Source organism: Bos taurus, chromosome 16, assembly GCF_002263795.3.
Source record: "Bos taurus isolate L1 Dominette 01449 registration number 42190680 breed Hereford chromosome 16, ARS-UCD2.0, whole genome shotgun sequence".
Lineage (NCBI taxonomy): Eukaryota > Metazoa > Chordata > Mammalia > Artiodactyla > Bovidae > Bos > Bos taurus.
In genome coordinates, this window is record NC_037343.1 from 65943252 (window position 1) to 65969963 (window position 26712).

Sequence of the window (26712 nt, forward strand, 5' to 3'; positions counted from 1 at the left end):
TTACACAGCATGCAATCCGTGAGGGGTCCTCGGTTAGCCGGTAGCAAGCTTTTCCAGTTGTTGGGTCTGGTCAATGGAGTAACAGAGGAAAAGTACATACCTGAAGAACTGCTGAAACAGAAAAGCAGAAGCAGGAGCAGGGGGAGGATTATGAAGATGTCAACACTGACCAGGAAAGTGTTGACGAGGAAGGTGATTAAAAAAAAGCTCAGACATGTCCCCTCCTGAGGCGGCCCGCAAGGCACTATCTGAGGAGTCTGAAGCAGCTGAGCAGCCTACACCATCTTCGTCTTGGATAAAAAGACTGAAGAGAAAGACAGTGCTTATGACTTCAGTACAGATTACGCTTAAGAAATCCTGTCCTTCTGTAAGGGTTTTCTTGTTGGTGGTGGTTTTTAACATTGTGAGAAGACTGCTGAGCTGTTCTGTGTGTGTGATGTACCAGTTTGTTAACAGTATCACATAAGCTATGTAAATCTTGTGAGCATGTATATAATGATTGTTGCTGTTCGGTCGCTCAGTTGTGTCCGACTCTTTGCAACCCCATGGACACCAGGCCTGCCTGTCCCTCATTATCTCCCAGAGTTTGCCCAAGTTCACATCCATTGAGTCAGTGATGCTATCCAACCACTTATATATAATGATATATTCATTATATCAGCCACATATAATGATATATTCACTTAAAAGAATCAAGCGACTTTTAAAAACTGCACTCTCATAGCATAATTCTTTTGTTTCAAATCTGGCTCTTATAGGTTAATTCTGTTTAAGCTTTTATATCAGTTTTGTCCCTGAAATTATATATGGGGAATTATGTAAAAACAAAAGTTTTTCTTGGTTTGTGTGTTTTTCTTGACCAGTTTATAGAAATGGGAAATATACAAAGGCCTAGATAAAACTTATATGAAGTCTGAAGAGCCTGACAGATTTGTATATATTCTCATTCTAGAAGGTTCTTTATCAACATTCTAGTCTTGAAGTAGTTTATCTCAATTCTATCCTTTATCAATAGCTTTCTTCCTTGATACATATTGTTTCTTGTGGATTATTCATAGTTCCTCCATCATTCCCAGGATCAAAACAACTATGGCATATTAAAATATCTTCTCTGAAATATTCATATTCCATCCTGTTTCAATTACTTTGAGAAAAGTAGCTCAGGAGTTACAGTAAGATACAGAAAATCCAAACATTACTTTTGCTATATCTCCTTCTTACCTTTTTTCAATTATTTTTTAAATAGTTGAGATGATAACATTTTATATCTAGTTTTATTTACTTAACACTTCACCTTTGGTTTTTCCTGTATTACCCTCCCAAATCACAATTTTCAGTGTTACATTTCTATTGTTACTTGAAACAGAAAAATACAGAAATTAAAAAAAAAAAAGTTCCTGAACAAGGTGGCTGTTTCCTGGAAACTGAGGCAAATTCAGGAATGAGAAAAGGGTTAACTAGGCCTTTGGCACACTTTCGTAAGACCTGTTGAGGTTTCAAGTGAAGATTAATTTGGGAGAATGAAAAAAGTCCCTCTGAAAATAAAATATTTTTAATATTTATAAAACAGAGCATAATAAATCTATTATTTGCCCCAGAGTTTCTCAGATTATAAAAGTTTAAAATACTAATGAATTGTAACATCTGCTTTAGTTTCAGGTTTCTAAGCACCATCACTTTGCACCGTAGGGGGAAGAAATCAGAAATCCCAATTCACAATGCAAGGTGCAAAAAGCTAATTACACAGAATAATGCCCAAGGACTTTCTCTTTCTTCTAGGAAATGCCTTAGAGAACTGGGATAAATTGGATTCTCCATAACGGAACTAAATGATGTTTTATCTTTTAAGCACATTTATTATTGGAACTTGAGTGGAAGGTTTTCTTAGACTCTAATACAAAAATTCTTCACGGGCAGCGTTGATGCCAGCAGGTCCCTGTATCCTACCTGGCAGAAACTCTACTCTGAGTTAGAAATGAGACACATAGACCAACTTAAGTTCTCTGTGATTTACTTCAGTTATTCAGAAGACAAACATATATTTGCATTCTCAAGAGCTTATATTAAACCTATGAGTCTTGCTAGGACCCTCCCTGGACTATGGATAGAAAGCAGATATACTTAGGAACAAATAATAGAATACTTTCCTCATTTCCAAAACTGACACTCATAGAAATTCTCAATTCTGAGTATACTTGCCCTTGGACTGTTAAAGACTCTCACTTTTTTTTCCAATCCCTATTCTAAAAGCAGGCACCATATCTTTAATATGGCCACAAAGCTTAGCCCATTAAGTGCATTCAATGAATCCACATGTATAAACAGATGCTGGATAAGGGGTCAGGCACCAACACCAGTTGGTGAGGCAGAAGTGAAAGCAGTATTTTCTACAAATGATCTACTGAACTAAATGAAGGTTTCCATGTGCACTGTATACTTAGTAGAACAACACTTCAACAGGTTAGTATGAGAGAAATGAGAGGGGCTATCTATGGGAGGAAAGTGAAAGTGAAGTCGCTCAGTCATGTCTGACTCTTTGCGACCTCATGGACTGTAGCCCACCAGGTTCCTCTGTCCATGGAATTTTTCAGGCAAGAATACTGGAGTGGGCTGCCATTTCCTTCTCCAGGGTATCTTTCTAACTCAGGGATTGAACCTGGGTCTTCTGTATTGCAGGCAGATGCTTTACCATCTGAGCCACCATGGAAGCCCTTAACACTACCATTTTAAAACTTACAATCCCCCACTACCTTACTCTATGGAAAATAAAAACCCTACTGTAGTCAGCTATTCCAGAGAATAGTTTTTGAGAACTTGTAGGATCTTAAGTCTGGTCTCCTCTTTTTTAGAGAAAGAAATCAATCACAGTGTTAGAAAAATAAATATATGCCCATACTTGTATGCACACATTTATTCTTTTTTTAATATAAATTTATTTATTTTAATTGGAGGTTAATTACTTTACAATATTGTATTGGTTTTGCCACATATCAACATGAATCCGCCACGGGTGTACACGTGTTCCCCATCCTGAACCTCCCTCCCACCTCCCTCCCCGTACCATCCCTCTGGGTCATCCCAGTGCACCAGCCCCAAGCACCCAGTATCCTGCATCGAACCTGGACTGGCTATTCGTTTCTTATATGATACTATACATGTTTTAATGCCATTCTCCCAAATCATCCCACCCTCTCCCTCTCCCACAGGAGTCCAAAAGTCTGTTCTATACATCTGTGTCTCTTTTGCTGTCTTGCATACAGGGTTATTGTTACCATTTTTCTAAATTCCATATATATGCGTTAGTATACTGTATTGGTGTTTTTCTTTCTGGCTTACTTCACTCTGTATAATCGGCTCCAGTTTCATCCACCTCATTAGAACTGATTCAAATGTATTCTTTTTAATGGCTGAGTAATACTCCATTGTGTATATGTACCACAGCTTTCTTATCCATTCGTCTGCTGATGGACATCTAGGTTGCTTCCATGTCCTGGCTATTATAAACAGTGCTGCGATGAACATTGAGGTACATGTGTCTCTTTCCCTTCTGGTTTCCTCGGTGTGTATGCCCAGCAGTGAGATTGCTGGGTCATAAGGCAGTTCTATTTCCAGTTTTTTAAGGAATCTCCACACTGTTCTCCATAGTGGCAGTACTAGTTTGCATTCCCACTAACAGTGTAAGAGGGTTCCCTTTTCTCCACACCCTCTCCAGCATTTATTGCTTGTAGACTTTTGGATCGCAGGCATTCTGACTGGCGTGAAATGGTACCTCATAGTGGTTTTGATTTGCATTTCTCTGATAATGAGTGATGTTGAGCATCTTTTCATGTGTTTGTTAGCCATCTGTATGTCTTCTTTGGAGAAATGTCTGTTTAGTTCTTTGGCCCACTTTTTGATTGGGTCATTTATTTTTCTGGAATTGAGCTGCAGGAGTTGCTTGTATATTTTTGAGATTAGTTGTTTGTCAGTTGCTTCATTTGCTATTATTTTCTACCATTCTGAAGGCTGTCTTTTCACCTAGCTTATAGTTTCCTTTGTTGTGCAGAAGCTTTTAAGTTTAATTAGATCCCATTTGTTTATTTTTGCTTTTATTTCCAATATTCTGGGAGGTGAGTCATAGAGGATCCTGCTGTGATTTATGTCGGAGAGTGTTTTGCGTATGTTCTCCTCTAGGAGTTTTATAGTTTCTGGTCTTACGTTTATTTCTTTAATACATTTTGAGGTCATTTTTGTGTATGGTGTTAGAAAGTGTTCTAGTTTCATTCTTTTACAAGTGGTTGACCAGTTTTCCCAGCACCACTTGTTAAAGAGATTGTCTTTATCCATTGTATATTCTTACCTCCATTGTCAAAGATAAGGTGTCCATAGGTGTGTGGATTTATCTCTGGGCTTTCTATTTTGTTCCATTGATCTATATTTCTGTCTTTGTGCCAGTACCATATTGTCTTGATGGCTGGCACACATTTATTTTTAACCGTAATTAGATGAACGATAACTTTAAATTTTCTTCCATTTCATTTGGGAAAAGCGCTTGGAAATTTTCAAGATTATTTTGCCATTACTTCACAGCATGCCTCCAATTTCCTCATGACACATTTGATGAGAGTGAATCTTATTTATTTTGCCACTTCTCTAAACTATCTAATCTCCCCTAAGGAAGTTGCAGATTGGCTATTTTTTTTTTTTTAACAAAAAGGAGAGGAAAGAGTGTGAAAAAGAATACTAAGCCAATCTGACCTAGCAACTTTTTCAGAAAGCATCATAAAATTATGAATTTAGGAAGAATACTAATATTTCACCCATTAAACAACCTTGAAGAAAATATAAAACTAAAATGCAGAAACCAAAAAAATGAAAATTCCCTTTGCTCTTTTTGAGTCTAATTATGGTTATTAATTTTATGCACACATGTTATCAGAGTCTCTCATATTATTCCCAAATCCTGAAAATAATATTTTCTTTGAGATTTCAACCATACAAATAAACACAGCATGCACATTAAAAGAAGTCAGGCCAGACTTTAACCAGGCAACAAGCTTAGGAATCACTAAGTGATTCCCCTTCCAGAAGGTTCTCTGGTGTCTTGTCCAGATTCTGGGTTTTTTCCTAACTATGTCCTTTATTTTTTATTTTATTCCATTTTTCTTCTTCCTGGACAGAATGATTTTTGCCTGAAATGCCTTCTGTTACAGGTTTTACTTCTTCTCTTCAAGAATCTATGCCATTAATGTAAAAAAAGATGGTAGAAAACTATGTCTGAGACACAGATATGCTTGCGTTTTTTTAGTCTGAAAAGACAGGTAACAACAAGGAGTGGACTCTGCTAGAAAATTAAAGGTGGCATTGGTAAGTTTCAGAAAGTTCAGGAAAACTTTGCAAACTATTCAACATTTTCAACATTCATGATTTTTTGAAACTATTTACAAGGCAGATCAAGTACTCATTATGGAAAATTATTTTAGCATGCTCTTTCTTAACCTCACATGAATTTCAAAACTGCCAAAATGGTTCTGACTCCTGTCCACTTGATTCAGTCAAGCATTGGGTCTCTGAACACAATTTTCTTGATGATAGCTCAAACACTTCCAATTTTGCTTTTTTGCCAACCTAACGATTGCCAGCCAGTGTATCAGTTAATCACTAAATTTGAAAATTCTTGAGTAATGTACACCAGTGAAAAATTAACTGAAAGCTATTGCATGTGATGCTCTAAAAACAGAAACAGAAAAACTCCACCAAAAACCCCAACAGTACTATTGAGACAGCACCAGGTTATATATTTTTAGTACTAGGTTATTTAAATCATCCATTTTTCTATAGGAATTGCTCTTCCATAAAGTGAGTTCTCATGGTGCTTAATAAACATGGTAAAACCTTATAAAATTAGTTCTGCTTGGAGGCCAAGCCTCACAGGTAATTCACTTGTTCTAAACTAGCTACCAAAGGGATGAAATATGACATAAAACTGTAGATAACTGAGACTACCTTTCACCCAACAAAAGGGATTTGAGTTCATCTGGACAGTAGTACAGACATGCCAAGGTCAACCATATTTCAACCTCCATATATTGATGAAAAGATCAAAGGTCACAGACTTCTAGAGGTGGATGGGATCATAACAGTCATTTCCAACCTTTTCCCATTTTCAGATCAAGAAATTAATTGACCCATGATCACAAAACTAGTAAGTAATAGCACACATGAAAATTTACAAAAATCTTTGTCAATGTTTTTAGCAGAGTTTTTCTCTCTATTAATACTACACTGATTTTTATGGAGGAATTCAAGCATTTCATTTCGACTAATGGAGGAATGTAAGTACTCTTTTGTAATAAAAACCACATTGTCATGAAGCGTTGTGTAATGATCTTAAATTGAGGTAAAAAGATGTTGTTATGGTTAATTTTATGTGTCAGCTTTAGTGGGCTGTGAGATGTCCAGGTATATGTTCAAACATCATTCAGGAGGGTGCCTTTGAGAGTGCTTCTGGATGAGGTATTTGTAAATACTAAACTGAGTGAACTGAGGCATGAACATTGTCCTCCCCAATGTGAGTAGGCCTCATCCATTCAGTCAAAGACCTGAATAGAACAAAAAGGCTGAGTAAGAGGCAATTTCCTCCAGCCTGACCGATCTTGAGCTGGGACACTGGTCTTTGCCAGCCTCTGGCCTTACATTCGGAGAAGGCAACGGCACCCCCCTCCAGTACTCTTGCCTGGAAAATCCCATAGGTGGAGGAGCCTGGTAGGCTGCGGTCCATGGGGTCGCTAAGAGTCAGACACGACTGAGCGACTTCACTTTCACTTTTCACTTTCATGCATTGGAGAAGGAAATGGCAACCCACTCTAGTGTTCTTGCCTGGAGAATCCCAGGGACGGCGGAGCCTGGTGGGCTTTCGTCTATGGGGTCACACAGAGTTGGACACGACTGAAGCAACTTAGCAGCAGTAGCAGCAGGCCTTACATCGAAACATCACCTCTTCCTGGCTCTCAAGGCTGACTTTCAGACTGGAGCTCCACCATCAGCTCTGGTTCTCTGACCTCAGACCTTGGGACCTGTCAGCCTCCAGAATCGCAGTGAGTCAAATTTCTTATTTAAAACATCTCTCCTGTCTCTCTCTCTCACTCTGACTAATATAGATATAATCAATTGAAATACATTATTGAGTCCCAGCACAATTATCAATTTATTTCATTTAATGTATATTAAACAGTTGGGTCAACATGTTAAAAGCAAAGCAAATATCTAGGGCTTCAGTGTAATGAGTTCTTAATTTATCAGTAGAATCTGCATGCCAATGTGTTTCAGAATACTCTCTGAAATACATGGAGTCTGTATTTAAAATATTCCCTTAAGTGATTTATGAAGGACAGTAAAAGCATTTGGCTCAGCTATATCCATTTGGCAGGGGTTGCCAGCCAGAAGGCAGAGATCCAGCAAAGCTCTGGGCACAGGGAAAACAAGTTGACCTTATCTGAGTACCCCTTAATCTCATTAAGGTGTTCCAATTAAGTGGTATCACCGTCTCAATTAAAGCTGCTGTCTCTGCTGGCTAATACCATACAGCTTCCTGGGAAATGCACTAATTAGGTAGATCTTCTTGTCTACTGACTAAGAATCTGTTTTGTACCAAATCAAGGTTAAAAGGTACTGCTATGGACCAAGCCCATCATCCGTAGGATATCTGAAATGTCTTCAACAAAGTTTCTCTTGTCTCTTCTCTATTTGTTGTTATTGTTTAGTTGCGTCAGATTCTTTGCGACCCCATGGACTGTAGCCCACCAGGCTCCTCTGTCCATGGGATTTACTAGGCCTAATACTGGAGTACTCACTGGAGTATCCACTCCAGTATTCTAGCCATCTTCTTCGCCACGGGATCTTCCCAACCGGGGATCGAACCCAAGTCTCCTGCATTGCAGGTGGATTCTTTACCAACTGAGCCACCAGGGAAGGCCCTAGTATCTCTACAAGAAAGCTGTTCTTTCCTGGGATGCAGGACCTTGACTAGACACCTCATATTGTGACTATCCTAGGCAGAAGCTCTGTTCCCACTCATTAGCATGGCATAATTCTTCATTTATTAAAGTCTTCTTTAATGCTCTTTGATAATATTTTGTCACTTTTATTCATAAAGTTTTTTGCACATCTTTGTTAGATTTATTTCTAAATCCCAATTTCAAATAGACTTTTCTTGCTATTTAATGAATAGAATCTTTTTTCTCTTACATTTTCTAATTGGTTATTACTAGCTCAACTTTTATATGTTTGACCTATATCCAGGAACTTTTTTAAACTCTTAATTTATCTTTAAATTATCTTGGATTTTCTATATACTCAATCATATCTTCTGCCGAAAGTAAAAATTCTCATTCACACTTCACACACAGTCCACACTCTAAAGCTGATTAAATCCCAACATGAAGTCACATTTTAATTCTATGTGGGAATTAAATCAAATGAGCTATATCAGTTTAGAAAATGTTTTTATGCTCCTGTTCAACAGATCTGGAAAATATATGGATAGAGTAAATTGGGTTTGTTTGCATTTTCACCCCACCTATAATTAGTTCATTATCAAATTAAAACTCTAAGATTTGTGATTCATTAAGAGTTCATTAAATTAGTGTTATTCAGTTTGAATCCCTGTACATTTTCTCAAAACTCTTCATTTTAAAATAATTTTTGTAGCCACTGCAATGTATTCTTTTCTTAATTAAAAGATCTAGGAAAATTCAGTATTGAAAGCAGTTTCCATGGAAATAGGTATTCAATACAATAGAAATATCAATACTACAGTATACAGTGCTTTCCCCTAATTTTTCTATTTTAATAGAATAATATGATATGGGGGGCTGGCAGACAATAGATGAAAACAAAATCTGAAAGGCAGAATAACTTCAAAAAAATGGGGGTAGACGTTGTGGTGCTAATGCCAAAGCAGGCTAAAGAGTAATTGCATTTTACACTTGCAATTGGCTCTCCAATGCAATCCAACAAATAATTAGCTCCTTTTACATTTAAGGTCCTTTCCAAATTCAACAACTGTTAAAGTCAAGCAAGAGTCCATGAGGTCAAGGAGCATACGACCTAGAAAAAAGAAATGGCAGGTGTTGTTGCTGTTGCTGTTGCTTAGACATTATGTCCAACTCTTGCGACGCCATGGACTGCAACCCACCATGCTCCTCTGTCCATGGGATTTCCCAGCCAAGAATACCGGAGTAGGGGCTATTTCCTTCTCCAGGAGCTGCTGCTGCTGCTAAGGAGCACCCATAGTTATATTCAAATGACTATGACATAAGGCAATGAGGAGCATTAAAAGAAAAGCATCAAAAACATGGTTTCTAGCTTCATGAAGGAGGAATATTTGATTGGACCCTTTAAGAGTTTTTAGGTTTTCAGTGAGTAGAGATGGTGAGAATTTATCAGCTACAAACTTTCCACTCCCTTAGACACTATATGGAGGTGTAGGGCCCTACTGTTGTACAGCTAGATATCTCCCAAAATGAGATCCTTGAGCCTGGAGAGACCCATAGGAGGGTTTACCCCACACGCCTAAGTGCAGAATGTATGATAGCAAGGTGCTGATGGAAGTGGACCGGAAGAGCTAAAGCCATGTTTCAAAGAAGTATACTAGCTCTAAGTAAATAATAAGTTAGCATCCTAAACCCTTTATGTTATTGAATTATATACCTATGTTATTAACTTATATACCTATATTACAGATGTGGACATTAAAGCAGAGAAGAAATGCTTATAGTTCAGGAGAAAGTAGAAATTGAGTTGTTTTGAATCCTGCACATCTCAGAAATAGAATTCTAAGAATCAAAGGAATAATTCATGTGAAACACCTGGCAAAGTGCCTGGTACATGATAAGCCCTCAATAATTAGTAGCAAATATTTGAAGAAATGCCATTAAAAATTGTGAAATGGCTCTTCCAGCCCCTATTGGGAATCATTGGCCTTGAATGATTTCTTTATCTTTCATTCATTTTATTTTTAATTGTGTTTAATTAAATAGGTAATATTCAAGATGGGAAAGATTAAGGGCAAGAGGAAAAAGGGGGCGGTAGAGGATGAGATGGTTAGATAGCATCACTGACTCAATGGACATGAGTTTGAGCAAACTCCGGGAGGTAGCAAAGGATAAGGAAGCCTGGCGTGCTGCAGCCCATGGGGTCTCAAAGAGTCAGACATAACTTAGCAACTGAACAATGAATGACAATATTTAAGTAGTTCAAAAACAAAATAAAAAGAGGTATACTTGGAGATATATTCCTCCCACCTCATTCTTGTCCATTCCATTTCTGCCTATCTCTTAAATGCAACAACTTTTACTAGTTTCTAATACATCTTTCCTGCGCATGTATGTATGTATATATTCTTATTTTTAACAATTTATTACACAAAGGTTATAAATATGCAGTGTAGCATATTTATACACTTTTTTGAAACTTGCTTTTCATGTAACAGCATATACTGAAAACTTTTCAATACTAGTACACAGAAAGTGTCCTCATTCCTTATTCCTTTTTTAAACCTGTGCATGGGCTTTCCTGGAAGCTCAGATGGTAAAGAATCCGCCTGCAATGTGGGAGACCTGGGTTCGATCCCTGGGTTAGGAAGATCTCCTGGAGAAGGAAAAGGCTATCCACTCCAGTATTCTGGCCTGGAGAATTCCATCAACAGAGAAGCTAGGCAGGCTACAGCCCATGGGGTCATGAAGAGTCAGACACGACTGAGCAACTAAGCACAGCACAGCGCATGGTATTCCATTATATGGATGAACCAGTTTAATTTGATGCTTCCTGAAGTGTGGGCCCTAAGCCAGCCTCATCAGCATCACTTTAAAACTCGTTAGAAATGCAGATTTCAGGACCAGCCCAGACCTACTGAATCAGAAATTCTGGAGGCGGGGCTCAGCAATCTGTGTTTTGGAAAGTCCTCCAAGTAAATCTGATGCACGAGAAGTTTAGAACCACGGGTTTATTCAGTCCTCTACTGTTGATACTTAGTTTCCTCTGTCTAGTATAAGCAATGTGCTAAAGAATCATTGTATATGTGCCTTTTGTGCAAGAATGTATATCAGAGGGGGGGAGGTGGGAGGGAGGGTCAAGAGGGAGGGGATATCTGTATACCATGCCTGATTTGTGTTGATGTATGGCAGAAACCAGCATGATATTGTAAAACAATTAACCTTCAATTAGAAATAAGTAAATTTTAAAGAAAGAATGTATATTAGAATGTACATTGTATAATCTCACAAAAGAAGAGTGGTAAATGGCAGTCATATATAACTGTGTTTCTACTTCCTTATTACTATTCAGGTGCATCATTTCTTTGCATCATTGCAGATTTTTGTTGGCCAGATGGTAACTAAGCTAACAGTTATAACATTGTTTCTACAACAAGAAAATAAAATCCAAATCATTTCCTAAATCCAAATCACTGACTTATAATTGAAGCATGTGAGTACGTGAAGCACTGTCTAGATATGAGAAGAGAAACTGTTACTTCCACTTGGCAAAAGGGAAACATTTTAAAAGGAGATTCTATCTTGGACAAGATGGACTTCTGTGGTTGACTGAATGTAGATCAGAGGTGGACTGCTCCCATGGATGCAAAGTTGACTTATTGTGCAATCCTATTAGTGGCTGTCATCTGTCCGCAGTCCCCCAGCTATGTCACCATTTGAGGTTTTACACCAAGCACTCAGAGGGCTCATTTGGTTTCAGAACCAACACCCAAAATGAGAGACTTCTGGGGTTTCAGATATCTCTGGAGAAAGCTGGCTCAGTCTCCGCACTGAGCAGATCCTCCTGAACGAGGCTGGACTTACAGTGGTCAAAAATTCTGAGACGTGTGCATCCAAATACCCATTAATTTGGTTCCATAACTTATTAGTTATATGATTGTAGGCAAGTTACTTTATCTCTGGGGCAGTCTCATTTAACAGACAATATTGCCATGATGAAGATATCCCACCTCTGCTCTATGTAGTACAGTAGCTGCTAGTCACATGAGGCTGTTGATTTACTTGAAATATGTGGCTAGTGTGACGGAGAAACTGAATAATATTTCATGACTTGTAGTTAACTTTAACAACCATGGTTAGTGACAACCATGCTGAGTAGTGTAGCTCTAGAAAACCTTCATATCTTCATCTCAAAAGGGGGATAAAAACCACCTATCTCAGTGCTTTCCTTCATCTCTCTGGTCATAGGATTCTCTTCGGCTGCCTGATTTTTTTTAAAAAATTCCATTTCCTACCTCAGACCTACTGAGTCGGAATGTACTCAAGAAAAAGCTAGAGATTTTGTACTTTCAATCACAAATCCAGCCGCTGAATTTAAGCCAGTAGAGGAAAGTTGTTTTTTTTCCCCCTCCCCTACAGTACCCAATTCAAAGCTCTCTGACATATGGTAAGACAGTGTAGTGCTTCTAGGGGTGGGGGATATTCCAGAACGCTGAGGGCACTTTATCAGTTTTCCTTTGTTGTAATGGAAAGGAATAGATTACACAAGGTACCTAGAATAGTCAGATTCATGAGTCAGAAAGTACATTGGGAGATGCCTGGGGCCAGGTGTTGGGGAAGGAGAATCGAGACATGGTGCTCAGTGGGAACAGAGTTTCAGTTTAGAAAGGTAAGATTCGGGAGATGAATGAGTGTGGGAGTTGCACAGCCACGTGAATGTACTTGGTGCCACTGAACTGTACGTTAAACGTATGTTTTATATTATGTAACTCTCACCACCATTTTTTTAAAGAGTAGTCACATGCAATTTTCTCTATTTAAAAAAAAAGAAAGGACTAGAACAATATAAGCCAAGGATCTCTTAATGGATTGCTTTAAGGCTGGATGATCTTGATTTTATTCGATGAGATAAATTATTTTGGAATTTGGTGGAGGAAGTTGGAATAGGGAGGTAAGAGAAAACTATTAACGTGTCATTATCACACCCAGATAATTTGAAAAACAGATGCAAAAAAGGGATGGGGAGAGAGGCAGAAAGAAAAATCTTTTATAACAAAAAGCTTCTTTAATGTCAAAGCTGTTAACTTCATGAAATAGAGAAAAGAAGGATCTCAGTAGGATTAAAAGATGGCTTTTTGGCAAATGGGTTGCATTCTAGTTCAGTCCTCGATGTGCTGCTGCTTCAAGGAGTACATTATATAACCACCACAGGGAATTCTGAAATTTCAATATAGTTCCAGAAATCTGTGAGCATTCCCAAGTTGCATAAGTGGAATTAATCTGCTCATTTAGATTCCTTAAGAGAACATAACGACATTCTTTTAGAGTACTTGCAGCTCTCCTAATAAAAGATACAAACAGTACGAAAAGTTTGTTACTTGTAGAAGCAGAAACATCATAAGCTAATAAATATGTCTGTTATGACTCTGTGGGTTCTTCTCATCAAGCAGACTGATCTGGAATCTCATAAATAGATACCTTTGGGTATGCTTTACAGTGGATACATGGAAACAGGAATAAAAGATGGTAATTAGGGAAAGAAGAAAGCTACAGTGAGGTAAATAAATATATGTGTGTAAAGCTAAAAGAAACTCAGGTTGGGAACTTCACTTGAATTTCCATTTAAAATTTCATTTTATTGTAAAATATTGTGTATATTACAGCATTAGGCTAACTGAAAATTTCAACTTTTACTACTACAGTAGATGGAAGAAAACCTAGCTATGAGAAAAAGTGTAGAACAATTCATTAATTCTTCTTTATCCCTTTTAAATAATTGATTTATGTTAAAAACCAAATTAAGTATATATAAATTGGTCTAAAGCTTTAAAATAAGGAATTTTTTAAGTAAAATGTTTAATTTCCAAGATTGGAGGTTTTTTGTTCCATCTAATATAATAAAATATAAATATTTTGTATAATAATAACAAAAATAAATATTTTTACTGAATGAATGAACATATGAATGAACTAGGTAAGGGTGAAAACACTACACTTTTGCCCACAACAGCCTCTCCTCCTTCTTCCTCATTCATACTCTTCTCTCTCTTTTATTTCTTGATGTGGACCATTTTAAAAATCTTTATTGACTGTGCTACAATATTGCTTATGTGTTATGGGATTGGGCTTTTTTTCTTTTTGGTTTTTTTGGCCTCAAAGCATGTGGGATCTTAGCTCCCAAAAAGAGACTAAACCCGTGCTCCCCCTGCATTGGAAGGTGAAATCTTAACCACTGGACTGCCAGGGAAGTCCTTCTCTTTTTTCCTTTAAACTGAATATTTTACTATTCACCTCTGGCCCCTCAGGCACTTGCCCCTCCTGATTCTCCCAACCTCTAGCTGCCTCCAAGCTCAAGCTTCCTGCACTACCTGTCCTAGAGCTCTGGGATACCACTCTAATACCACAATCAAGAGTATTTTTTATATCCTTACCCCTGCTGCTGCTGCTAAGTCGCTTCAGTTGTGTCCGACTCTGTGCGACCCCATAGACGGCAGCCCACCAGGCTCCCCCGTCCCTGGGATTCTCCAGGCAAGAACACTGGAGTGGGTTGCCATTTCCTTCTCCAATGCATGAAAGGGAAAAGTGAAAGTGAAGTCGCTCAGTCTCCTAGCAACCCCATGGACTGCAGCCTCCCAGGCTCCTCTGTCCATGGGATTTTCCAGGCAAGAGTACTGGAGTAGGTTGCCATTGCCTTCTCCATCCTTACCCCTAACTAACTTCAAAAATCTGTTGCATCCATGTGTAGCCCTGGATCAACTCTTCTGCCCATTTTCCCAGCTGCTTCTTGCAGGCTTCCCAGCAGTACAGAGGACATCACAAAGCCAAGCACATTTAGCTTCAGCACACAAAAAAATGAGCTCTGGTCTGGTTTGGACTCATTAGTGTTCAGCAAACCTTTTCTTATCAGTGGTTATTGCCTCTTTGGGGCTTCCCTCATATCTCAGTTGGTAAAGAATCTGCCTGTGATGCAGGAGACTCAGGTTCAATCCCTGGGTCGGGGAGATCTCCTGGAGAAGGAAATGGAAACCCACTCCAGTATTCTTGCCTGGAGAATTCCACAGCAGAGGAGCCTGGCAGGCTACAGTCCACAGGGTTGCAAGAGTCAGACACAACTTAGCAACTAAACCACACCACCACCATTGCCTCGTCTGCTCTCCACAGCAGCTATTGCCTCTTCATCAGTATCCTTACTCCCTCCTCCAATTTCCTTTACTCTCAGACTTCCTGTTTTAAGAAAATAGAGATAACACGTGTTAATTCTCTCCTATCCACTTCCAAGTTCATCTCATAGTCAAATATACTTTCTTCCTTCCTGCCTCTCTCAAAGGAAGACATTCCCAACTTCTTCCTTCAAACTCTTACCCCATAAACTATGTCCTTTTTCTTGGATTATCATTATCTTCCTCTCCACTGGTTTTTACCTCGAAGCCCACAAATGTGCTCAAGTCCTAAAACAAAAACAAACCAAAGCAAAAAAATCTGCTTCCAGATCCATCACCTCTTATGTCCTTCTCAATCAGCCACTTTCCCCCTTAGAAACACAACCCCAACCCACAGGGTACACACTTTGATGATTCCCATGTGTGTGACCATCATCCCACCCTCTCCTGAACACTGCTATATATTTCCAGCTGTCTCCTCCTAAACACACCATTTGGATGTTGGTAGAGGCACTTCAAATTTGCTTCCTCTCTCACTTAACAGATCCACCACAACCTGGGTGCCTGCAGTGGAAATCTCAAGTCATCTTTTCCCTCTTTGGTGTCACAGACATCAAATCCTGCCCATTTGATCTCAGAAACTGCTCTCAGTCTCAGCCCTCCTATCAAGGATTATCCAGACTCTCATCTCTGGCAAGGACAATTCCTGGGTTCCTATCTTGTTTCCTCCTTCTGACTTCTCCCTTTTCAAATCTGTGCTTCATACCACCAGCAAAGGTAACATCATGAAAAGTGCATGACTGATCAGATCCCTTCCCTGGTATAAACTATTTTGGGCTCTTCAGGCTCTTCTCAAGTTGTCCCCAGCCCCCCTCTCCAGGCTGTCTTCTATCCACAGAGCGCGGCGTGCACTGCACTGTTGTTGGGCATGCGTATCTCTGACCCTGTGCCTCGACCATTTGCTCTTATCCATAGGCCCACACTCCCAAACATCCTCAGAGTCAAATTGGAAATGTACCCTGAAGCTTCTCCTGACTTCCCTTCATCTAGCACTTCAGTCGGAATTAATTTCTCCCTCTTGTATATTTACAACCCAAGCTGAACCCCCAGTTTGCCCTTTTCCACTGTAGCACACTCTAGTGTAGTGTAGTGTGTACATCCCCTCTCTCACCAGGATTCCCTCATAGCTCAGCTGGTAAAGAATCCACCTGCAGTGCGGGAGACCTAGGTTTGATCCCTGGATTGGGAAGATCCCCTGGAGAAGGGAAAGGCTACCCACTCCAGTATTCTGGCCTGGAGAATTCCGTGGACTGTATAATCCATGGGGTCGCAAAGAGTTGGACACAACTGAACAACTTTCACTCTCATTTTTTCCTCTCTCACCAGCACAGCAGCTCAGTGAAAAGCCCTGAGAACCTAGAGAGGTTACTACCAGGCATGTAGTATGCCTCAACAAATATCTGGGGAATTGGAATTGTAAATATTAGCTTTATATTGAATGCATTTTCTCCCCATCTTCCCAACATCCACCACCATAACACTAAGGAAAAAGCAGTTAGAAAATTAATTTGGCAAACAAAGGAATATTCACACCAATATTTAGACTTGTAAGTACCTCTAGAATTCTTTAGAAAGTGCCATTCCAAAACTGTTCTCCTTCTTACATGCTATGGGTTTATTTTTCCTTCATTAGAGAACCAGGAAGCCTTCATTAAATAATAATTTGTCAGAAAGAGTCATCTGAAAGCAAATTGTTTAGCTATATAAGGATTTAGTATGAGACAAATTGTAAAAAAAAAAAAAAAAAAAAAATCAGTAATCTTAAGTGTTTAGATAGCTGGTACATACTGGACTGTGGTGACGTCCTGATGAATTCATCTCATTTGCTCCCAGCAGCCTGGGGCTCCAGAGGAGGAGCTCACAGAGGAGCATTTTATTCTTTTTCCCCAAATCTGATCTGAAGTCTACTGTTCCACTGGGAACAAATCATCAAAGAAAGCTACATATTTATAAAGAAAGTTGTGACGTGGAAATTTACATTAAGACTATGCTTGGGTGACACCAAAATATTGGGTTGGCCAAAAAGTTCATTGGGGTTTTTCTGAAAGTTCTTAGAGAAAAAACACGAATGAACTTTTTGGCCAGTCCTAAAGACCCTTGATGCTGGGAAAGACTGAGGGGAGGAGGAGGAGGAGGAGGCAACAGAGGATGAGATGGTTGGATGGTATCATCTACTCGGTGGACATGAGTTTGAGCAAACTCCAGGAGATAGTGAAGGACAGGGAAGACTGGCGTGCGGCAGTCCAAGGGGTCACAAAGAATCAGACACGACTGAGCAACTGAACAACAATACTTAGGTGATTTAATCCCACTTACTGTGAAAGAAAGGGGGAAGGGGGATCAAGTTTAAACAGTATGAATATTAGAAATTCACAGCTTCTTGGAAAAACAAACTCAAATTTATGGTGGAAATAATTTTAAAAGAGAGACCTTTAGGAAGAAAAGAAGTGAGTTCCTCTGTCATCTGTCCTGCTGTTTTCCATGAAGGGTTTCTATGGTGCTTTGGGCTTGTCTATATTTGGGCAATGGCAACAGGTGAGAAATAAAGAACAGCTGCATACTGACTCCCTGGGGAGGGGGAAATTCTGCAAACATCCTAGGTAATGAGTACAAAACATATCTGTACACACAATGCCTTCTGTGAGTCACAGGCTCTTTCAAAATCTCCAGATAAACAAACAAACAAATAAAACACCACTAAACAATAACCCCCCAAAAAGTTTTTTAACCAAATATAATCAAAAATAATTTCCAGATTGAAGGAACTTCCTTTAGGAGGGAAAGAGATGAAAGTCTTGTCTCAGTTACCCAGAGCCAGAAAAAAAAAATCTATATATATTTGTTGTTAAGGTTTTAAATAAATAACACCTGCCAACCAAAGCCAGGGAAATGAATGGACAGGAAACGAGGCAAACTTCAAAGAGGAAGTGGTTTTGAGCTGTCAACTGGAGTGGACTAAGGAGTAGGAAACCCACAAGATGTGTAAAAATGGTAAATCAAGGGCCTCATCTTAAGAGAGAATCTCAAAGCCCGAGGCTAGATTATCACAAACACAAATATTACAACATATTAGATTTTTATGGCCACTTAAAATAAGAAGCAAATCAAGAGACATCAAGAAGATAGAAGGTGTATTATACATAAGACCTTCTAAGTTTGCCACTAAAATGTATGCAAATCATTAAATCATTAAAATATTTCCTTTAGATATTTAATGATTTGCATACATTTTAGTGGCAAACTTAGAAGGTCTTATGTATAATACACCTTCTATCTTCTTGATTATATAATCATCTGAGATTATTTAAAATTCAGTTGTTTGAACTTAAATCTTAATTGTTATACAATTTGGTAGCTTACCTGCTGCTTTAAAGTTATAATATAAAAGTTGAAGCAAATAAAAATTCCTTCCATCAAAAAGCAATGTGGCACTTTCCTAGCCATTCAGTGGTTGGGACTTCACCTTCAGTAGTGGGGGTGAGGGTTCCATCCCTGGTTGGGGAGCTAAGATCTCACATGCCTCAGAGCCGAAAAATGAAAACATGAAACAAAAGCAATGTTGTAACAAATTTAATGAAAGCTTTAAAATGGTCCACATCAAAAAAAAAACTCTTAAAAAAAAAAAGAAAAGCAATGGATTTCTCAAACTAATTATGCATAATAAAGTTTAAGAAAGTGGAACTGTCAGGGAAGTAAAGTATGTGAAGTGAAAGTTGCTCAGTCATATCTGACTCTTTGTGACCCCACGGACTATACAGTCCATGGAATTCTCCAGGCCAGAATACTGGAATAGGTAGCTTTTCTTTTCTTCAGAGGATCTTCCCAACCCAGGGATTGAACCCAGGTCTCCCAAATTGCAGGCGGATTCTTTACCAGCTGAGCCACAAGGGAAGCCCAAAGTATGCTGCTGCTACTGCTGCTAAGTCGCTTCAGTCGTTTCGGACTCTGTGCGACCCCATAGACGGCAGCCCACCAGGCTCCCCCGTCCCTGGGATTCTCCAAGCAAGAACACTGGAGTGGGTTGCCATTTCCTTCTCCAATGCATGAAAGTGAAAAGTGAAAGTGAAGTCGCTCAGTCATGTCCAACTCTTGGCGACCCCATGGACTGCAGCCTACCAGGCTTCTCCGTCCATGAGATTTCCCAGGCAAGAGTACTGGAGTGGGGTGCCATTGCCTTCTCCGAGCCCAAAGTATAGTATATTTTAAATTGAATGTAACCACTAAAAATACATTTGTGAACAGAACTACCATGTAAAAATGCATGTTGTAGAAGTAAACAATCACCAGAAAATGAACACAGAGTTTTACACAGAGAGTTCACAGAGAAGTAAAAACTCGAAACCAAGACAAAGAAAAATCCCAGCTGGGCAGAGGGGGACAAAAGACTGAAAGAAACCACTAAAACAACAGCAGCGATTATCACTGAATAATAAGCCCACGGATGAATTTTTTTCCATCTATTTTTCTAAAGGGCCATGCTTGGTAGGTATATTTTATTTTTAAATGGGTAAGAAAGAAAACTTCCTCCAGAGAGACAGTACAAAGTAATAACCTGCTTCAGTTCAGTTCAGTTGGGTTGCTCAGTTGTGTCTGACTCTTTGGAACATGAACCACAGCACACCAGGCCTCCCTGTCCATCCTGCTTAGTTAAGGTCTAAATAAAAACAGACTAGAGAGCACACAATTGCCCAAATAAAACCATTACATATTATTAAATTAGTAGTTGAAAATTAAGGTAAATGGTGTTCCATTAATTGACAAAGCATGGCATAATCAATTCAATCATTTTAAGAGGAGTAGTAATCAATAGTAATCTCTCAAACAGCATCAATTCAGCCATCATTTTCAAGAATATTTATACAGCTGAAATAAGCGATTGATTTAGCTAAGCTATGATTTTGCACTCAGGTTATTTTAAGCATGTAGAACCAATTTTAAAGAACCAGTAGTTATATAATAATAGCAATTTTTGCTTAACTATTTCTTTAATATTACAATTTTAACACATGATTCTTTCAAAATATATTAAATGTTTATTATATACACATAATAACAGTAAGTGAATTGAAAGAAATAGAAGGAATAATTGTCCCCAGTTTCTACCGAATTACCTTCTTCATCTTTTTCCTTTTCTGTGAGGCACACCTACCACCCACTCCCTCATTCCCATTCCACTTCACCTCTAGGCACACAAATGATTATAATGTCACTGGGGAAAGAACTCAAACATACTGGGAAATATAATAAATATGTAAAATCATTTTTCTTACTAGTTTCATTACATTTGACTTCTGATTAAAATAAATCATTTCTGTTGCCATCTATGACCTTGGTGTCATAGTTTATCCAAAGAAACTCCCTTTCTTGAAATTACCAAAATATTTTTTTTGGTCAGCACTTTTGAAACATAATTTACATACCATAAAAGTCATCAATTTTAATAGTACAATTCAGTGAGTTTTGACAAATGTTTATAATCATACAACTACCACATGATATAAAATATTTTTATCATCCCCAAAGACTCAATTAAAAAAATTCAGGTCATCTACCTAATAAATAATAACATTTATACCCATTCAAATGTTCAAGTACCCTAAAATCAAAACTGTAAATGATTCCAAAGAGTGTTGTCCTTTGACCTACTGAGATTTAGTAAATCCGGTTTCTAAAAGTTTGAAGACAGTCTATGCCAATATTGTTTGTAAACAGCAACTTCCTAGAAGATTTCTTTTCAAAGAAGAAATATTAAAGTTTTAAAGCACTCATTTGTTTCTAAGAAATCTCACTGATTTAAGAATTTCCTTCTGAAAGTAAGTCTTTTTCTCTACCAAATAGCTTTCACACTTAAATTTACATTTTGGGAGTTTTCTTAATATAAAAAAGCAAAGGCTGGTTAATCGTATCAGCTCCATAAACGCTTAGTCAAAAATGTGAGAGTGTACTGGATAGATTATCATGAAATGTAAGTAGTAGGAAGATTTGTCTAACTTCTGCTGTACATTGCACTTGGTGCTTTAAACATGATCACATGTCATCATCTAATCAGCCATAAGCCCACATGCAGCAAGCAGACGAGAACAGAAACACCCTCCAGAGATAGTAACAGACATAAGATCAAAAACAGGAATCCAGGACCCTTCCACCCCAAGAGAACGTGCAGAGGATCAGTGTATCCAGTTCTAAGCTGCAGTCTCTGCTTTGTGCTTCAGTGACCTTGGCTGCCAGAAAGCAAAGCCACCACTGTGTTTTCCTTACACATCATCTCTCACAGACTTTTCAGGACTTTCTGTTTACTAGGCTTTTCTTGATCCTCTTTCACAACTTCCTACTCAGCAACTCTTTTACCAGTAAGAGACTAGAGAAAAATGGCTAGGGTAAAACTCACATCTATTCATCTTTCAAATAATCAGCAATGAAATAATTGTTTTCAGAGGTTAAACTCTAGGGAGAGTACTGAGAGGAAAGCTTGGAATCTGTTCAATTCAAAGTGAAGCTGCTAAAACAGATGTATCTATCAACCTTCGGCCTGGATGACAGAGACTGACAGACTGATTTCTTCCGGCAGGTTTCCCACGTATCTATTGTGGGGTGTCATCCTTAGTACAGTGATGCCTGAAATGAGCATGTTCAGAGCAGTATGAATGAAACTGGCCCAAGGTGAGCAAATTACATGACTTCAACACACGCTTTCCTGTGTGTCTTTGAAAAGACATGCTTTAGTAAATAAGACCATCAAGAAGTTGATCATGAGATATCACCTCACGTCAGTCAGAATGGCCATCATCCAAAAGTCTACAAACAATAAATGCTGGAGAGAAATGTGGAGAAAAGGGAACCCTCTTGCACTATTGGTGAGAATGTAAATTGATACAGCCACTATGGAAGACGGTAGGAAGAATCCTTAAAAAAACTAGCAATGAAACCACCATGAGCCAGCAATCCCACTCCTAGACATATACCCTGAGGAAACCAAAATTGAAAAAGACACATGTACCCCAATGTTCACTGCAGCACTATTTACAGTAGCTAGAACATGGAAGCAATCTAGATGTCCATCTACAGATGAATGGATAAAGAAGTTGTGGTACATATACACAATGGAATATTACTCAGCCATAAAAAAGAATGCATTTGATGTAGTTTTAATGAGGTGGATAAACCTAGAGCCTATTATACAGAGTGAAGTAAGTCAGAAAGAGAAAGATAAATATCATATACTAACACATATATATGGAATCTAGAAAGACGGTACCAAGGAATTTATTTTCAGGGCAGCAGTGGAGAAACAGATATAGAGAACAGACTAATGGACATGGGGAGAGGGGAGGAGAGGGTGAGACATATGGAGAGAGTAGCATGGAAACTTACATTACTATATGTAAAATAGACAGCCAATGGGAATTTGCTGTATGTCTCAGGGAACTCAAACGGGGCTCTGTATCAACTTGGAGGGGTGGGATGGGGAGGGAGATGGGAGGGAGGTTCCAAAGGGAGGGGATATATGTATACCTATGGCTGATTCATGTTGAGGTTTGACAGAAAACAACAAAATTCTGTAAAGCAATTATCCTTCAATTAAAAGAGTAAAAAGAAGAAGAAGAAAGAAGTAAATCAGATGAGAAGTCAGAGAGAAGCATGAAATCATCCATTAAACAAACTCCTAACTGGTGCATAATATGGGTGGAAGAGAGCAAACGCAAACATGCCTGTCAGCTTGGGAAAGAGAGTTCAGGAGCGTGGGTATTCAGTGCTTCAGCCTCCCTCCTGGAAGAGCCTTTGGTAAGATGACTGCAGTCACCAAATGTACATTATAGTCTGGGGACATGTGTTAGTACACTTCAAGAAACCAGAACCACACAGGATGTGGCTTAACTAATTTAGTCTTTAGTGATAGAGGCAATACTTCAGTAAGAGATAGACTGGTCCCTGGCATGTTTTAAAGTAAGTGTATTTCATTACTCCTAAAATATACAGTCTCTTTGTATTTTAACATCTCTAAATTGAGACTGTGTTTTATAATCAACAGGGTTTTATGATTGCCTTCCATGAAGGTGCTATCGTGGCATGATTGTATGTGCACAAACTTGGTCATAGCTGTTCACACTGCTATGACTGTCCCTTTAACTGAACTTTGTTGATAGTTGGCACTGAATTTAATTGGCATTTTTATTGGCATTTTTAACAGATTATATTGATTTGACATCAAAACAAAAAAGTCATTGTATAAAAAGAAAGGTATGGAAATGGAGTTGGAGGATAAATTTTATGTCAGTGAAATAAATATTTATCTTTGGAAAAGTGACCATAATTCCTTATCTTATTGCAAAGCAATGCTCAGATTTTTAAATGAGATTTAAACAAGAGGTGAAGGAAGTTGAATTGCATATTGTTACAAAGACTCAAGCAAAGGACTGTCCACCGCATGCCAAGCAATCAACTGAAAGCAGGTGGAAGTGCCAAATATCTCAAAAGAGATGCAAGAAATGTCCAAGCAATGATAACTCAGTTTGACCAAATCATGTGTAGAACACAATGACCATTAAATATAATGGGCAGCACCTTCTTTCATGATGGTGCCCAAAATCGTTGTGTACTTACAAGTGAGATCAGATGCAAAGCAATGAGATAACATAGTCAGATCTGTCTTCAGCACCCCCTCCATGGTCCTCCCCTCCTTCGGGGACCTCAGTACACTCCCGGCTGTTTCTGTGCATTAGTATTACCTCTCTGAGAGACACTACTATTTGAAACATAACATCTAATTATGAAATAAGCTATGGACATGGCTGACGCAAGCTATAAACTGCTTTACATAATTCCTTGAAACCATCTAGAATATTGGGAAAATCATAGGTTTATATACATTTGATTCCTTGATTGCTGGTTATAAGCAGGGTGCCAATTCATCCAAATATCATGAATTCTTCCATTTAGGGGGAAGAATTTGGCTTCTCCAATTTGAATTTATGATTTTTTTAAAAGCTTTAAAGTTATTAAAGTTTAGCAGAGTATTTAAGAAAAGACAAAGTTTGAACATAAAAAAAAAAAATCTTAACTGCTTCTCTATTCCTTTCTCATACCGGTCTCTTTATATTTGTTTTCTTTAACATATAGAAATTGTTTCCCTTTATCTCTACTAAAGACTACTTATAACCCTGCCAACAAAAAGCAGAAGCACAACAGTTGACAATTATAATGGTGAATTTTCAATAACCGAGAAAGCATGACCAAAAAATATCCCTTCCCCCAAATTTGACTGGAGATAGAGAAGTTGAAGAGTAACTAGAGTGAACGTGGGACTTCCCTGGTGGTCCAGTGGTTAAGAGCCCACCTGCCAATGCAGGGGACATGGGTTCGATCTCTGGTCCAGGAAGACACCACAATCCGCAGAGCAGCTGAACCCGTGCACCACCACTACTGAAGCCCACGATTCAGAGCCCATGAGCCACAACTGTTGAAGCTTGAGCTCTAGAGCCCATGCTCTGCAGCAAGAGAAGCTGCCACAATGAGAAGCTCCTGCACCACAAAGACTCGCTCCGGCTCGCTGCAGCTAGAGAAAGCCCATGGGCAGCAACAGAGACCCAGTGCAGCCCAAAATAAACAATAAAAAAAATTTTTTTTGTTTAAAAAAAAGTGACTGAATTAAGTACAAACTCCCCACTCTAACACTGTTAGTTGCTCAGTCATATCTGACTCTTTGTGATCCTAAGAACTGTAGCCCGCCAGGCTCTTCTGTCCCTGAGATTCTCCAGGCAAGAATACTCGAGTGGGTTGCCATTCCCTTCTCCAGGGGATCTTCCCGACCCAGAGATCGAACCCAGGTCTCCCGCAACACTGGAAACCCTTTAAAGACCCACATAATATTCCCAGCTTGCATTTTCCTCTATTTCTGCTACTTTCCTACACTCTGATCAAATTATTGCTTTTTCAGCAAGAGCTGCCCCTGCTCACATCTATGCTGTGCCCTTGGTCTGAAATGTCCTGTCTCCAAGTACAACTCAACCCTCCAGATTCCTGCCCATCCTTCAGAATCCATTCATTCAATATATATGAAGACAGTCTAATTGTAAAACACTAAGGATAAAAAGAGTAATTTGGAAGGTTCTTCCCCTGCAGAATCACCATTCTGACCTATAGTAAATGCTTCATCTTCCACAAAGCCCTTTTGGATCCACTCAAACACTTGCAATCTCTCTCTCCTCTAAGTCCTCTTCTCTAGTATTATTTCAATTCACCAATCTCTTACTGAACTCCTGCTCTGTACCAAGGATAATACTGGACACTTGCACATGCATTTACATCATTTAATACATGTAACAGACTCACTAAATAGAGTCACCAAAGACCTACTGGTCATGTGAAAAAAAAAACTGATGTTCATAAATTCACATTCATGGCAAGGGTTCTATTAGAGACCAGAAGTAGGTCCTATTGACTTTTGTCTCTGGCATTATTTCAATCAATATTTCAGTAGCAGTCACTGGATCTTATGATTTGCGAGTCATCTCACCTTTTCTATTACAATAAAATCTTAAAACAAGAATTGAATCTCATTCTAATTAACAACTTGACACTATACGAAATATCTGGCTTACAGCTGCTTAAAGTGTATTTACAAAGAAAACTGTATTCCAAAATTCCTGGTGAATGATGATTCATAATAATGCAAAGATGAAGATCTGAGACCAACTGACATTGTGCAAGGTAAAGAAGTACCAAACCCTTAACAGAAGTTGGAACAAGAGGAAAGATGAGAATTGTGGAGAATCTCAGAGTGCATGTGGGGAAATCATTCGTTCACAAAAGGGAAAATAATCTATGTGGACCTGACTGAGACTGGAAGGTCTAATGTAACAACATGCTGCTGCTGCTAAGTCGCATCGGTTGTGTCCGACTCTGTGCGACCCCACAGACGGCAGCCCACCAGGCTCCCCCGTCCCTGGGATTCTCCAGGCAGGAACACTGGAGTGGGTTGCCATTTCCTTCTCCAATGCATGAAAGGGAAAAGGGAAAGTGAAGTCACTCAGTCGTGTCCGACTCTTAGCGACCTCATGGACTGCAGCCTACCAGGATCCTCCATCCTTGGGATTTTCCAGGCAAGAGTACTGGAGTGGGTTGCCATTGCCTTCTCTTAACAACATGCTAGAAAAGTATTAAAAGAAAAAAATGTGAATAAGAGAAGAAAGTTTGCAAGAAATCAGACTGGCCTCATTAAGCTCTGTTCACAGATGCTAAGTTAAAGGTAGATTCTGGGGACCAAAGAGATTAATTGAATAAATTCCAAGGTGTGAATCCAGGGACATCAAATTAGTCAAGAGCTAAGGGGTTTTTAAGCCTTGACTAGGACTTGAGATCCAGAAAGAAAAATAATCCTCCTTCTCTAGGAATGTTAAGTAGTTGAGAGATACCTTAAATTACTCTGAGAGCTCATCTTGGGTCAAGAGTTAGACAGTGAGAAACTACACAGTGAGAAACATCTATAGGCTCATGGTTAAAAGCAAATGTAGACAAGGGAG

General features: G+C 38.8%; 1 protein-coding gene across 2 annotated transcripts in view; it reads right to left on the minus strand.

Annotated features, from left to right (window-relative positions):
* Positions 1-26712, minus strand: part of NIBAN1 (niban apoptosis regulator 1) — a 183999-nt gene that overhangs the window by 115208 nt on the left and 42079 nt on the right. Inside the window, exon 1 of one of the 2 annotated variants that reach the window (XM_024976464.2) lies at positions 5-573. The exons of the other annotated variant lie outside the window; for it this stretch is intronic. Coding sequence (XP_024832232.1) covers positions 5-98 — 94 coding nt within the window. The 5' untranslated portion in view covers positions 99-573. Of the gene's footprint in view, positions 1-4; positions 574-26712 lie in introns of those variants that run through there. 2 annotated transcript variants of the gene reach the window in all.